The 14,366-nt window shown below is 41.7% G+C and overlaps 1 protein-coding gene across 1 annotated transcript in view; it reads left to right on the top strand.

The window, feature by feature from the left end:
- LOC119976003 (period circadian protein homolog 2-like) overlaps positions 1-14,366 on the top strand; it is a 51,524-nt gene that overhangs the window by 17,629 nt on the left and 19,529 nt on the right. The window contains 11 exon segments of the mRNA XM_038816027.1: positions 109-160; positions 2,000-2,142; positions 4,644-4,722; positions 5,539-5,645; positions 6,661-6,814; positions 8,571-8,679; positions 8,790-8,921; positions 9,792-9,900; positions 12,084-12,252; positions 13,508-13,614; positions 14,089-14,280. Coding sequence (XP_038671955.1) covers positions 109-160; positions 2,000-2,142; positions 4,644-4,722; positions 5,539-5,645; positions 6,661-6,814; positions 8,571-8,679; positions 8,790-8,921; positions 9,792-9,900; positions 12,084-12,252; positions 13,508-13,614; positions 14,089-14,280 — 1,353 coding nt within the window.

Genomic DNA, 14,366 nt, shown 5'->3' with positions numbered 1-14,366 from the left:
GCTGTGTGACTTCACTCTACCAGCAAAGTTTTAAGACCATATTTCATTCTTTTCTCTTCGAATAATTTTATTGTGATTTTCTAACTTGTTACTGTAACTGTCTTGCAGATTCACCACCTCCAGACTGTATGCAAGAGAAGTCTTTCTTTTGCCGTATCAGGTGAGTACTCAAAAGGACTGGCGCTTCGCAGGTTAGGGGGTGTGTGCAAAGGATGAGTAGGAATAAATCATATCATCAACGATGTTATCTGAATAGTCAAAATGGAAAATTAAACTAATCATTCAGGGATGATGCTTTTGAAAACATTTCTTCAAACTGCCGTAACTTTTCTATGGTTCTGTGTTGCCTTTTTAATATTTGTTGATTTGTGGCTTTTTGGGTTTTAGAAGTTTGGATTTTGTGATAGTTCAGTGTTAAAACTCACTTCAGCATCTGATGGGCATAACTACCTTTTCCCATAGAGTTTGTTAAAGCTTTTGCACGCTAAAGCATTTGCATTTATAAAAAATAAGGGCACCTTGAATCTGATAGATTAGTGATCCTCCTTAAGGTGGAGGTGGTGCTCTAATATCTTGCCTTCACAAGAAGTAGATCCTTCACGAATTAGAAGACTTCAGTGACCTCAGGAGGAGTAACTCAGCAGTGCGTTCTTTTGCAATCTGCCAGGATACCCTTTTTGAGGTTTTCTTCTCAAAATTGCCTATAAACTTAATTAAGAGACTAATTTGTTCATGTCCTTTCTTGGAGTTCTGGATTCATCTAACCTATTTGTACAGATTCTGAATATTTTGTGTTTCTAATGTTTAATTAATTTTAAATGAGAAAATACTTATCACATGCAAAGTGTAATTTTTCTGATCCCACTTGTGTGGATATAAATAGCACTTTATTGCAGGTGATGCGGAAGGTTTTGCCATTTTTAAACTTGGAAGTGAAACCAGAAGTCATGAGTCAATAAAATATGTCACTCTTAGTCCAAAATACTCCCCTGTCTTGTCGGTAAATGGTCGTTGCCAGGAACTGGTGTGACATGAATCTTATTTACCACCAATCTGCACAAGCCTGAATGTGAGGAGTTGTGAATGGATGGTGATGAACACTGTCCAATCATCAGTGAACATCCATACTTCTGACTTTATGATGGAGGGAAGATCATTGATGAAGCAGCTGAGATAGTTGCCCCAAGATGCTATCCTGAGGAGTAGCTGCAGTGATGTCTTGGGGTTGAAGGGAACGGCCTCCAGCAAACACAACTTTAAATCTTTCTGCTGGGCATGATTCCCAACTAGTGGAGAGTTTCCGTTTCCCAATTTGCCTTTGTTAGGGTTCCTGATGCCACGCTTGTGCATATGCTACCTTGATGTCAAGGGCAATCCCTCTCCTATTCCATCTAGAGCTTGGCTCTTTTGTCCATGTTTGGACCAAGGCTGCAATGAGGTGTGGAACAGAGTGGCCAGTTGAACCCAAACTGAGCTTGGGCGAGCATGTTATTGTTGAGCAAGTGTCACTTATATCTCGGTCGAAGACACTTTCCGTCACTTAGCAGATGATTGAAAGTAAACAGCTGGGAAGATAATTGGCTGGAATGGATCTGTCCTGCTTTTTGTGGACAGTGCATACCTGATCAGCTTACCACATTGATTGTATTGTAGCTGTCTTTGCCAGGAAAATTTGGCCAGTGACATTAGTGTTATCTTATAAGTAGACAACCATTCAACATCAGTGTAAATTACATAAAACTGTTTATGATGTTGATGGTTTTTAGTATTTGTTATTGGACTGGATTTACAAGAGAATTGTTGGATTGAAAATTGAAAGACTGTTTTGTAATTGAGATGGAAAACCACTTTTTTGAAGTTTTAACATGTTGTCTCACCTCATGTCATTCACAAGTATAGGCTCAGAAGTTGGTGGGGGTAGATTTATTGGTTTTATGGTGGACATTATATTTTATATTGGTTGTTCCACTTTGTATTTATGCTGGCATCTGTTTCACAGTGGAGACCGGCAGCAAGATCACAGCATCCATTACTATCCCTTTCGTATGACTACTTATCTAACAAAGGTACGGGCAACTGAAGATGATGATGACCAACTGTGCTGTCTGCTGCTTGCTGAAAGAGTGCACTCAGGCTATGAAGGTAAGCATTTCCTGATTTTGATATGACATGCTGTACATTCATAGAATCCCTGCAGTGCAGGAGGCCATTTGGTCCATCGAGCATACACCAACCCTATCAAGAGCACTCTACTTAGGCCTACTCCACCGCCCTATCCCCATAACCCCACCTAATGCACATCCTTAGACACTAAGGGGTTAGCATGGCCAATGCACCTGATCTGCAATCTTAGGGCTCTGGTAGGAAACCGGAGCACCCAGAGAAAACCCATGCAAACACTGGGAGAAATGAATGAAATGAAAATCGCTTATTGTCACGAGTAGGCTTCAAATGAAGTTACTGTGAAAAGCCCCTAGTCGCCACATTCCGGCGCCTGTTCGGGGAGGCTGTTACGGGAATCGAACCGTGCTGCTGGCTTGCCTTGGTCTGCTTTCAAAGCCAGCGATTAGCCCTGTGACCTAAACAGCCCCTATGTGCAGACTTCACAGTCACCCTCAGCTGGGATCGATTACATTAGAGTATGAACCAAATCCCCTCCTCCCAATTAATTTCCTGAGCTAAGTGAATATTTTAGTGGTGAACAATTTATATTTTGCAACTCTTTGGACTAGTTACTTTTCCCATGGCATATACATGACCATCAGTGTGCAAGCACGGTAGCATTGTGGATAGCACAATCGCTTCACAGCTCCAGGGTCCCAGGTTCGATTCCGGCTTGGGTCACTGTCTGTGCGGAGTCTGCACATCCTCCCTGTGTGTGCGTGGGTTTCCACCGGGTGCTCCGGTTTCCTCCCACAGTCCAAAGATGTGCAGGTTAGGTGCATTGGCCATGATAAATTGCCCAAAATTGCCCTTAGTGTTGGGTGGGGTTACTGGGTTATTGGGAGAGGGAGGAGGTGTTGACCTTGGGTAGGGTGCTCTTTCCAAGAGCCGGTGCAGACTCGATAGGCCGAATGGCCTCCTTCTGCACTGTAAATTCTATCTATGTAAGAGAGATCTGTCATCTGGTATTTTCCCATCTGTGTAGAATTGAGTGTAGCTACATTCATTATCTCACTGCAGACTCCATACCACATGTGCAATAACTTTATTAACGCCTACATAGATCAGGTTGGAAGACTTGCCTCCTTTTCCAGAAAATATATATACGATAGAGTGTCCAATATATTAAAAGTCCACACGAACACCAATTTTGTATTGGGATATCTGCTCTTGGCCTGGTCTCCTACTGGCTTCGTTATATTTATTGATGAATAAAGCCATTTTTTCAGTGACCCTTATTGAAATCTGATGTTTTGAATAATGCTGGCGCCATCACTTTCCAGCCGACAACCTAGTGACAGCGGAGAACAAATCTAACTGTTCTGTCTTCCACATTGATAATTCTGCCACTGACTTGAGAGTCAGTAAGTAGCAGACTCGAGTTGGATGAGTAATAAGGGAGACAACCACACATATGAGTCAGACCACTTTAAATGCAATACAACTTGTGCAGCAATCTAGAACAGATGGGAGACCAGCTGGATGCTCCAGCAGAATAGAACTAACTGGGTTACAGGTCAGTGCAATCGATTAAAGCAACAGCTAACATTAGTATGTTGAGGTTTTGCTTTGACATATCAAAATAACATGAGTGCAGCTGTAATCTAAAGACTGGAAACAGGTAGAAACTAGGGTTTCTAGCAAGAATTTAGATGTCACGCAGTCCATTATTACCAAACATGTATAATGCAAATGTAGTTATCAGTCAGGATTGTGATGACGTGGAGATGCCGGCGTTGGATTGGGGTGGGCATCGTAAGAAGTTTTACAACACCAGTTTAAAGTCCAACAGTTTTGTTTTGAATCACTAGCTTTCGGAGCGCAGCTTCTTCACCTGAGGAAGGAGCTGAGCTCCGAAAGCTAGTGATTCAAAACAAACTTGTTGGACTTTAACCAGGATTGTAGTGAACATTATTCTGATCAAAAGAATGGTAACGTTCTATAATTTGTAAATATTTGTGCAGTTAGATTATTTTCAGTGCAAAATAAATGAATAGTTATTCATATTTTGGATATTAAGATTTAATAGAACCTGCTTTTAAATTTTGTATGAAGAGTTTTTTTGAATACAAAAGCTTTATTTGGCATGTCCATTACCTATGTCCAGAATTTTCCAGTCATTCTCGCCAGCAGGATCTTCTGGGAAATCCCGTTGGCTGCAGAGGGATCAGAAGATCCTGCCGCCGGCCAATGGCGAGCTGCCTCCACTGCCGCAAAGCACACTGCAGAGGGAGGGGTTGCGCAGACCATCCTACCCTGTGTATTAAGGATGTTTGAGCAAAACTATGGACATGCGAATTGTTGAATTGACTTTTTTGGTTTGGCAAGCTTAGTTCCTAAAGGCCGTTAGGAAGTTCTTTTACAATACAATGCTTCCAGCCTAATTTATTCAAGTGGACCCTAAAATATGAAACATACTTTAATATTGAAATGTCTTTTTCTGCCTGCCAATTTCATTGAAAAAGTAACTTTTTTTTCAGCACCAAGAATTCCTCACGATAAGAGGGTTTTTACCACTACTCACACACCCAGCTGCGTATTCCAGGATGTTGATGAAAGGTACGAGTCCATTACTTTTGTTTTCTAACTAATATACATACAGAAAATCTACTTGTATCAATTTGAGAGCTTGTTTTTTTTTTAAACTGAAAATTCCAAATCATTTTTTTAAGTTCCAATAGTTAAAATTTAGTTCCGCATGAGTAGGCATCCTATCAAATGTGACTTGATGTTCTGAAAACCTACAATTGTATGTGATTTGCAATGTCACCTATTGATTAATGGTGTATATGTGGGCAGGAATTTTCCGGCTGTTGGGATTGTCTCTTCCTGCTGGCAGCGCCCCCTGCCCGCGGGTTTCCCAATAGCATGGGGTGGCTTCAATGCCAAATCCCATCGACTAGCAGCGGGAAGTGAGAATCCCGCCACCAGCAGGCACCGGAGAATCCTGCCCCTGATGTTTACATTTTTAATAAAAATTGTACCTATTCATCATTTCCCACAAAATAAAGTTTCTACCGTCTTTCCTCACTTTGTTGCACTCCTTGTCCTTTCCCAGGGTAAGTTGCCTCCTCCTACTTCCTTACAATGGAGCACATCGTGCTGACCAATATAAGGAACAAGCAGGTGGTGAATAGATTTTGAAGGATGAGAAATAAGGTGGATGATATCCTATTATGGAAACCAAAATTAGTATGAAAAATAAATTGGTCTTTCTTCTGCGATAAGCTACATTCATTGGATTTTTGACTACGTTTTGTTTGTCCAGTTTGTGTGCTTTCTTGCCCTTTATTTGTCTAACAAAGCACAGGACTGGCATTTAAACATTTTAAAATATTGTGCAGATTATCAGAATCTTTCAATTTTCTTCTAAAGGGCTGTTCCTCTGTTGGGTTATTTACCTCAAGACCTCATAGGAATGTCTGTCCTGATGCATCTGCACCCAGATGATCGAGCTTTGATGCTGGGCATCCATAAGAAAAGTAAGTCTGATGCTACTTTTTGTTTTTTAAATGACCAGCATTATTTTTCTCCTTGCTTCAGATTGTTTTCACTATCTGCTTGTGAATGCCCACAGTGCTTCCTGAGGAATAAACCATTGGTGCCGACTTTGGTGTAAGCTACGCCAATGTTACTTCACTTGAAACTGGCTATATATTAATTTTCTTTTTTGAGGGATGAAGAAGAACTGAAGCATTTACAGCATTAAAGACAAGACTGCAATGTTGTCTAAATGAAGAGGGGGCCAAGGTGTCAAATTAAACTACCATGGGGTAGACAGACTAATCTTCAAATTTTTCATGTCTCGGCTGCTGGTGCCAGTTCCCTTTCTAAAATTGGTGGATGGGTTTGGAAGCAGTGGTGACTATTTATTATTGGTGCAAGTGTAATTGCAGTTTGCAGCAGCCAGAGGCTGGAAGTTGAGTTGTTGCTAGCAGCTTCTGAAACATGAGAAAGGATGATTCAGTTCAACAAGTACCTTCTTCCTGGATTCCATATCACGTCATCATGTAGTTTCCTCCCAGTCCCAACTCAGCTGTTGGACTAATTTGCGACCAACAGTAATGGCAGTCTTTCTAATTGTAGTTTGAATTTCTAAAGGAGATGTATCAAAATGTGAGGAAGTAAAATTCCTGTTGATATTTTGCTTGAGGTCACCAGCCATGATTTAATCAAGCGGCAGAATAGGCTCCAGGGCCTGAGCAATCTCCTCTTCTTCCTATTCCTACTTCTATATGAGTGACTACGAATTCAAGATTCAAAGAAAGGATAGGTGTATTGACAAAGTTTGCCACTTTGTTTTTTTTTAATGGTCAATGAAGACAATAATGCCTTAGCAAGAATGAACTTGTTAAATCTATGGTTTTTTAATGCAATCACTCCATGGGTTGAACATTATGGTTTGAGTATTTATTGGATTGTTGGTTATTGAGTTACCAGATATAAATAAATCAATTCCTAATTTTTTTTTAAAAAACGTGTTTATTTTTCTTTTAGTTCTGAAACATGCGGGACAACCTTTTGAACATTCACCTCTGCGATTCTGCTCTCAGAATGGTGAATACATCACCATTGACACCAGTTGGTCAAGCTTTGTTAATCCATGGAGTAGAAAAGTATCCTTCATAATTGGAAGGCACAAAGTCAGAACGTAAGTTTTTTTTTAAATAAAATTATTTATTTGATTAAGCTTGAAATTTGGACGTTCTTTTTTTTAAATTAGAATCAAATTTAGTGGTATGAAAGGATTGTGATAGCTGCTGGGATAGTTGTCATTCTTTGCATAATTGATTGCACACCTATTGTGCATTCAGCGAGTGATAACTTTTGTGGCACTCAAAGCTATATGTGCGCACTCATTGGCACTCTAGGGAAGCCCACATTCCCGGGAAAACTATGTACACACCGCTTGCTTTTCTCTGTTCAGAGAGACCACAATACATTCTGTCCTCTTGTCACCTCACTGCAGCAGAGGGACATTACATATTTCATCTTCTCTGGTCCGTAAGGCAAAAAAAACCCAGCGCCACAGTCACCTTTTCAACGATTGGCAGTGCCGTGTTTGCCCTGTTCTGATGTTGTAGGTTCTGTGAGCACCTCCTTTGCAAAGTGCAGGTGACACAACACTGTTCATGATTTAGGTGGAGACAAGAGAAATGCTCTTGGACAGCCCTGGATACATAAAGCCTCCAGCCCTTCTACCCTACTCCTTCTTTGCTGCCTCAGCTCTATTTCCCTTTCATGTTGCATCTCGAGGGGAATTGCGAATGTGGCTCCTGTGCATGGGAAGAAGTGATCTGACCAGAACCCATGCAGCCACGACAAGGGCCTTTTCCACACCAAGAACAACTTTTTCTCTACCAACTCCTCAAAGCATCAAGCTGTTCCACGAACAACTAGCCACTAGTGTGGGTGGGGTGGGGGAGGTGATCCTTCCTGCTGCTGAGCACCTGTGTATGAGAGAACATTGACTGGAATGAGAAATTCACAATTGGCAGCGCTGGTCTGAAATCAGTCTTGCGTATTAGCATCACGACCTGTATATTACAGGCATACCTTGGTTACCAATTTGGCATCCTTGGTGCCAAAGTATGGTGCTGTGGAAGCTAATTTTGCTGCCAGTGTGTTTTTCTTTTTTGTGCGTACTGTCTTGGTGTTGGTGTTTCCTCTCCACTGTTGTTTTCAATTGGATGAACAGCTTGTAGCACATGTATATTGGTCAGATTCTCCACATGTTTGCAGAATAGCTTAGTTATGGGAGGAGGTGAGAGAATGTGAAGAAATATGTCATCAATTTCCAAAAGAATGGAACGATCGTGTCACAACTGTTAAATAATGAACATGTTTTTATCTTGATTTTTAAAAAAAACTAACTTTGAAATAAATAAATTTTATCTATTTCATCGGAGTTTCTTCCTTTAGAGAAGAAGTTAGGGGACAGAAATCATGGTGAATGTTGTTCCTGACCCCTGTTGCTCTGACCAGAATTGTTGACCGTGTGGCCGTGGAACCAACTTCGAAGTAATCTATTTGGGGCAGCACAGTGGTTAGCGCTGCTGCCTCACGAGGTCCCCAGGTTCGATCCCGGCTCTGGGTCACTGTCCGTGTAGAGTTTGCACATTCTCCCCGTGTATGCGTGGATTTCGCCCCCACAACCCAAAGATGTGCCGGCTAGGTGGATTGGCCATGCTAAATTGCCCCTTTCTTGGATAAAATTACTTGGGTACTCTAAATTTTTTTTTTAAGTAATCTATTTTTTGTGAATACTTAACCATCAAATTATGACAGAATAACCTTTAAAACATTCAATACTGCACATCTAGAAATCTACAGAGAAGTATTTAAAAAATGATATAAAGAAGATACTCACTGCATAACATCTCTACTTAACTCCCCAATACATGTAGGGGTCCTTTGAATGAAGATGTATTTGCTAGTCCAGGATCTACTGAAGTGAAGACACTCAATCCTGAAATACAGACCATCACTGAGCAGATTCGTCAGCTCTTGCTACAGGTAAAGCTTATTCACATTGTTTAGAGTGCATGCTAACATCAGCATAATTAATCTTTGTTTAGTGCATTGCCTGTTAAAACTTTTATCTTTTCTATTAATTTCTTTCTCAGCCAGTTTACAACAACGGTTCCAGTGGATATGGAAGTTTGGGGAGTAATGGATCTTATGCACAGCTCATGAGTGTAGCCTCTTCCAGTGATAGTAATGGCAACATCAATGAAGAGAGCCACTGGGGCAAGCCTGTAAGTGTGATCTCTGTTGTGGCCTATAAGGTCAGTTTGTTGACTAATGTCTTAGAACAGCAGCTAGCCATCGTTGAAACTTTTGATTTATACATCCATTGATCTTGGAAATTGAAGTTGGCTACTTACAATTTAGAGTGCCCCTTTCACCAAGGTTGCGTTGAAAGTAACTTTAGGTGGGCTCCAATTCAACTTTTAATAAATCCCCATTTTAAGTTGCCTCATTCATGGTCGTTCTGCTTTAATGTCCATGGATATAATGGAGCTGGTATACATACTTGCCATCAGGACTTCCGCTTTGCCAGGACCTTGGTAGCCTAGCGTGACCCGATCAGTGCCATTTTGGAACGGGTGTAAGGAAGTGTTCGATCGTACTCGAAGCAGCAGTGATAGAAGCTGCCTTTCAGTGAGCTACTAAACTGAGCCCCTGTTTGCTGTTTGCAGGCAAAACTGGTTGCTGCATTTCCCTACTTTTCAGCAGTAACCATGCTCAATTAAGTATTTTTTTTGTAAAGTACTTTAGGGCATCCTGAGGTCATGAAAAGTGTTATATAAATGCAAGTTCTTTATGACTCACAATCCGATATTCTGTAATTTGTTTTTGATCTTCACTCGGGCTAAATTGCCCCTTAATTGGATAAAAAGAATTGAGTACTCTTATTATAAAAAAAAATGTTTTAAGAGTTACTATATTTTGATGATTTAATGACTGTGCCATCACTGCTTTCATTATTTTTTGAGTTTTCAATCAATTTCTTGAGAAGCCTTTTTGCGTCGTTGTTTGTGTAGTTTTGTCACATGTCAAAAGCAGATTCTACCATCTAGACAAAACGTCCAGTGATTTTAGAGGAAATGCTTTGTTTCTTTCAGATGATGTTTCAGAAAATTTGTAAGGATGTGCATTTGGTCAAAAATCAAGGACAAGCCATATTCATTGAGAGCAGAGGAAAGAATGAATCGAAGCGCAGACACAAAACAGGTAATGGGTTTAATTATTTTCCAGTCATTATCTAATAATCTTCATTGAAATGCATATTGACTCTGTACATGTGTTGAGTCAAAACGCAGGTGTTAGAGTTGCAGCTATTCATATCTGGTGGCTACATTAGTAGTTGACGTGGAACAGCATTATTCTGTTTACCTGGACAGGTTGGGTAGGGTCACTCAAAGCCCCAGTAAAATCAACAACTTGAAAGCACTGCAGCTTATTGTTAAATATTACAGAAATATAATTTTACCTGAGTACAGTGTACTTTCCTCGTGTGTCAACATTCAGTTCCTGTCATTTTTGTTTTTTGTCTAAGTAATGACATCAAGCAAGAATTGAGGAAGGAAGTATATTTGGCAACACAAGGAACTGCAGTTTCATGGCAGCATGGTAGCACACGTGGCTAGCGCTGTGGCTTCACAGCACCAGGGTCCCAGGTTCGATTCCCTGCTGGATCATTGTCTGTGCAGAGTCTGCACGTTCTCCCCGTGTCTGCGTGAGTTTCCTCCGGGTGCTCAGGTTTCCTCCCACAGTCCAAAGACATGCAGGTTAGGTGGATTGGCCATGATAAATTATCCTTAGTGACCAAAGAGGGTTGGGAGTGGTTGTTGAGTTGTGGGAATAGGGTGGAAGTGAGGGCTTGAGTGGGTCGATGCAGACTCGATGGGCCGAATGACCTCCTTTTGCACTGTATGTTCTATGATGCAAGTATCTGAAGGGCAGTCATTTTAAAGAGAAAATCACATTGTCTGAATTTTTATTTTTGACACAAGCATTTCTCATTTCCTCCCCCAACCCTCAATTTGTTTTCTTCAAAACAAAATGAAACTGTAGAGCAGATTCTTCAGATCTGTGAAAATGTGAATGCTGCGTGACCTCAAGGAGTTCATCTTTGGTAACAGCAAGTTAGCAAGGTTGCACAAAATAAACTTATATTTTGAAAATTTCAGCTAAGCCTCTTAATTCTCCCCCCCCCCCCCCCCTCCCCTCATCATATTTAATACTCTGCCAGTATTCACTAACCAAGCTCACACATGAGGAAAGGTCAATTTGATAGCTGACAGACCCGCAGCCAATGGACAAGTCAAGTCGTCACTATTATTTTTAACACAGGTTCTCATAGTCCAATACCTCAATTGTTAAACTATAGAATTACTTGGCTTTTCATTATTTTATAATGGTGTGTGCTGAACTATGCCCACGCCAACCATGTAAATCACTGTTTATCGGCTGTATTGTCAAAGTGCCAGGGAGCATCTGCAAACACAATTTAGGCATACTTTGTATCTTAAAGAAGGATAAAGGGATTTATGTAACATTTTATGTCAAATCAATTCTTTAAATATTTCTTGCAGCTTAGAAACTGTGCCAATCTTGCCAAAAGACACTGGGCTGGATTCTCTGCAGTCCGACGCCGTAATCACGGCCAGGGCGGAGAATCCAGATTGATGCCGTAATCGGCAATTCTCCAGGCACCGGAAATCAGCGTCACCGCGGAGAACGCCGCATGGCCGGGGGCCCATTGCGAGGTGCGCTCCCGACCGGCCGAGTTCCCGACGGCATGGACCTAACCACCTACCGCCAGTCGGGATGGTCGCGTGGCGGCCGCGGATTCAGTCCGCGGCCGCCCTGGTCGCGGGACGGGCGCATCGGAGACCGGGGGGGAGGGGTGGGTAGGGCGGCCGGGGATGATATGTGCTGGGGTTGAGGCTGGGGCACGCGGCCGATCAGGGGGTTTATTTTGTTTTGTCTGGCTCCGCGGTTCGAGTCCGCCATAGAGCACGGTGCGGCCACTGGAGGTTGCCGGCGTGCGCATGCGCGGCCTCTGAACCAGACGTGCGGGGGCCCGTATCTGCAGCAAAAGCTGCAAGATTTGCTCCGGGTCCCTGCTAGCCCCTTTGCAGGGCTATGAATTCGTCTAACGTTTTCCAAGGAATTTCGGGAGTAAAACTCCACAATCTTTACGCCGGCCTGGGGACAGAGTCTAATTTTGGGAGAATCCATTTTTCCTCTTTAACAGAGGGGTATTTTTCTTTTCTTTTTTTTTAAAAACAGTTGGGCTAAGATCCAATTTCTACGCCAATGGGTTTAGGTCAGTTTATGTTAAAGTTTCTTTTTAAGTTTTGTGTTGGAAACGACTTGTCTTTAATTCCAGAAGTATATATGTTTTGCAGTAACACAACAAAAAGAGATTAACAATCAAATCAAAGACGTTAAAGCCAGCTTATCCAAGGGTGCTGCACCTGGCAGTGACGCAAAAAATATGCTCCTGGATGATTCAAGATGCAAGGAACAGCCAGTATATTGTTACCAGCAAATCAACTGCTTGGACAGCGTAATAAGGTGAGTGAAACCTTGGTTGTGTTTCTGCAGTTATGCAGGTGGCGGCTCCTTTGTAAAAGGGATCATAGAATCCCTACAGTGCAGAAGGAGGCCATTCGGCCCATTGTGTCTGCATCGCCCCTTGGAAAGAGCGCCCTACTTAAGCCCACGCCTCCACCCAATCTCAGTAACCGCACCTAACCTTTTTTTTTTAACACTAAGGAGCAATTTACCTAAACTGCACATCTTTGGTCTGTGGGAGGAAACTGGAGCAGCCAGCGGAAACCCACACAGGCACTGGGAGAAAATGCCAACTCCACCAGTCATCTCAAAGTTTTCATAGCCAATGAAATAGCTACTGTTGGCATGTAAGGAAGTTCAGCAGAACCTTTTCTTACAACAGGTTTTTACCATTGGCAGTAAGATGAATGGCCAATTGGTTTGATTTGCTGGCACAGCTGATGAATAATTGCCAGCAAGGACACTTGGAAGACTGCCATGCTCTTTGGGACTTCCATTTAACAGTAATGCAAAAGCGGAATATTGCAGATGCTGGAATTGTGAAATAAAAACATAGAGAATGTTGGAAATACGGAGTAGGTCACTCAATATATGTGGAGACAGAAACTGAATTAACATTTCAGATCGATGACCTTTCACTTGATGCTGCCTGACTTGCTGAGTATTTCCAGCATTCTCTACTTTTACTTCAACATCACAGCTGAAAGACATTGACTGGAATTTTCCAGCCCTTCACACCGGCAGGATCTTCCAGTCCCACGGTGTGAGCGGAAATTTCAGTGGCTCGCCGGCCCCATCACAGGGAATCTGACGGCAGTGGGGATGGATAATTCCAGCCATCATCTCTGGCAATGGAGTACTCCTTCAGAGCTAAGCATCAGCGTGGATTGTGTTCGAGAATTAGAATAAAGGCTTGTATCTATAACCTTTTGAATTGGGGGCAAGAGTGCTACAATCGAATCATCTTGTTTTTTGTATGGCCTGGAAGCCTTAAAATGCAGTTGTTCTCCTTCATCAATTAAGTAGTCATATAAAATGTCACACGTTTGCCATGCACTTTTTTTTCGGAGCTGGGGTTGAATAGTAGCAGTAGACTGTCATATAAAATGTCACACGTTTGCCATGCACTTTTTCTTCGGAGCTGGGGTTGAATAGTAGCAGTAGACTGTTTTAAAGTTGGGGTGAGGGGAATATAAGTCTGATTGATCCGTTCACTTCCTGTAGCATAGCTTATTTGTGCCTCTGGTATTTGCAGGTATTTGGACAGCTACAATTTTTCAAGCACTGTGAAAAGGAAGTGTGAGTCTTCATCAGCATCTGACGATGATAAAGAAAAAACTCATAGCATGCAGGTGTCTAAAGGTATTTCATAATATGTTGATATTTATCTAAACTGGCTTCCGTACAGTACGTGTAGAATAACTTGACATTTCTGACTTAACTGAAAATGATTAATTTAATCATCAAGGTGACAGTAGGTTTCTGCATGCATTTTCACCCTGTCAATGTTTTATTTTGCTGTCTGTATACCAAGTCCAAACTTTTCATGGCTCCTATCACAAAAGTAAAATTCCGAATTGTTCCACAAAGATAATTCATTAACAAGGAAAGTATAAATATGAATACTTGACCTACAGCAGTCCTGTCTTGGAGTTGCAAGCTTCTGCATGTCCATGCAAATTATATATTCGGAGCTTAAGACTGTAAATCTTGTATGTTAAAAACATAAGTTATTGAATTCTTCACTTGTTTCTACTCTGTAATATCGATGACAACCAAATAGAAATGAATAGAGATTCAGTGAGTGAATAATGAATTCCTCTGTTAATTTGGCAGAAGCATCACCATTGCCACCTCAATCTGTGCGAGTTCCATTTAAGGCTGTAAAAGAGGTGTCCACTGGAGCTGTTGTTGGTACATCCCTTGCGCCACTCTCCTTGCCACGAAAGGCAGCAAGTGTCACCAGCCAGTGCAGTTACAGTAGCACTATTGTCCATGTGGGAGACAAGAAACTGCAGGCAGATGCAGGTATTGTACACTACTTGCTGAAGAGTATTAGTAGAACGTACAAGACAATTGTTTGATTGACATGTCTTAGTACCATTCATCTGTAA

Source organism: Scyliorhinus canicula, chromosome 13 (genome assembly GCF_902713615.1).
Source record: "Scyliorhinus canicula chromosome 13, sScyCan1.1, whole genome shotgun sequence".
Lineage (NCBI taxonomy): Eukaryota > Metazoa > Chordata > Chondrichthyes > Carcharhiniformes > Scyliorhinidae > Scyliorhinus > Scyliorhinus canicula.
This window is presented reverse-complemented; position numbering and strand designations above follow the sequence as displayed.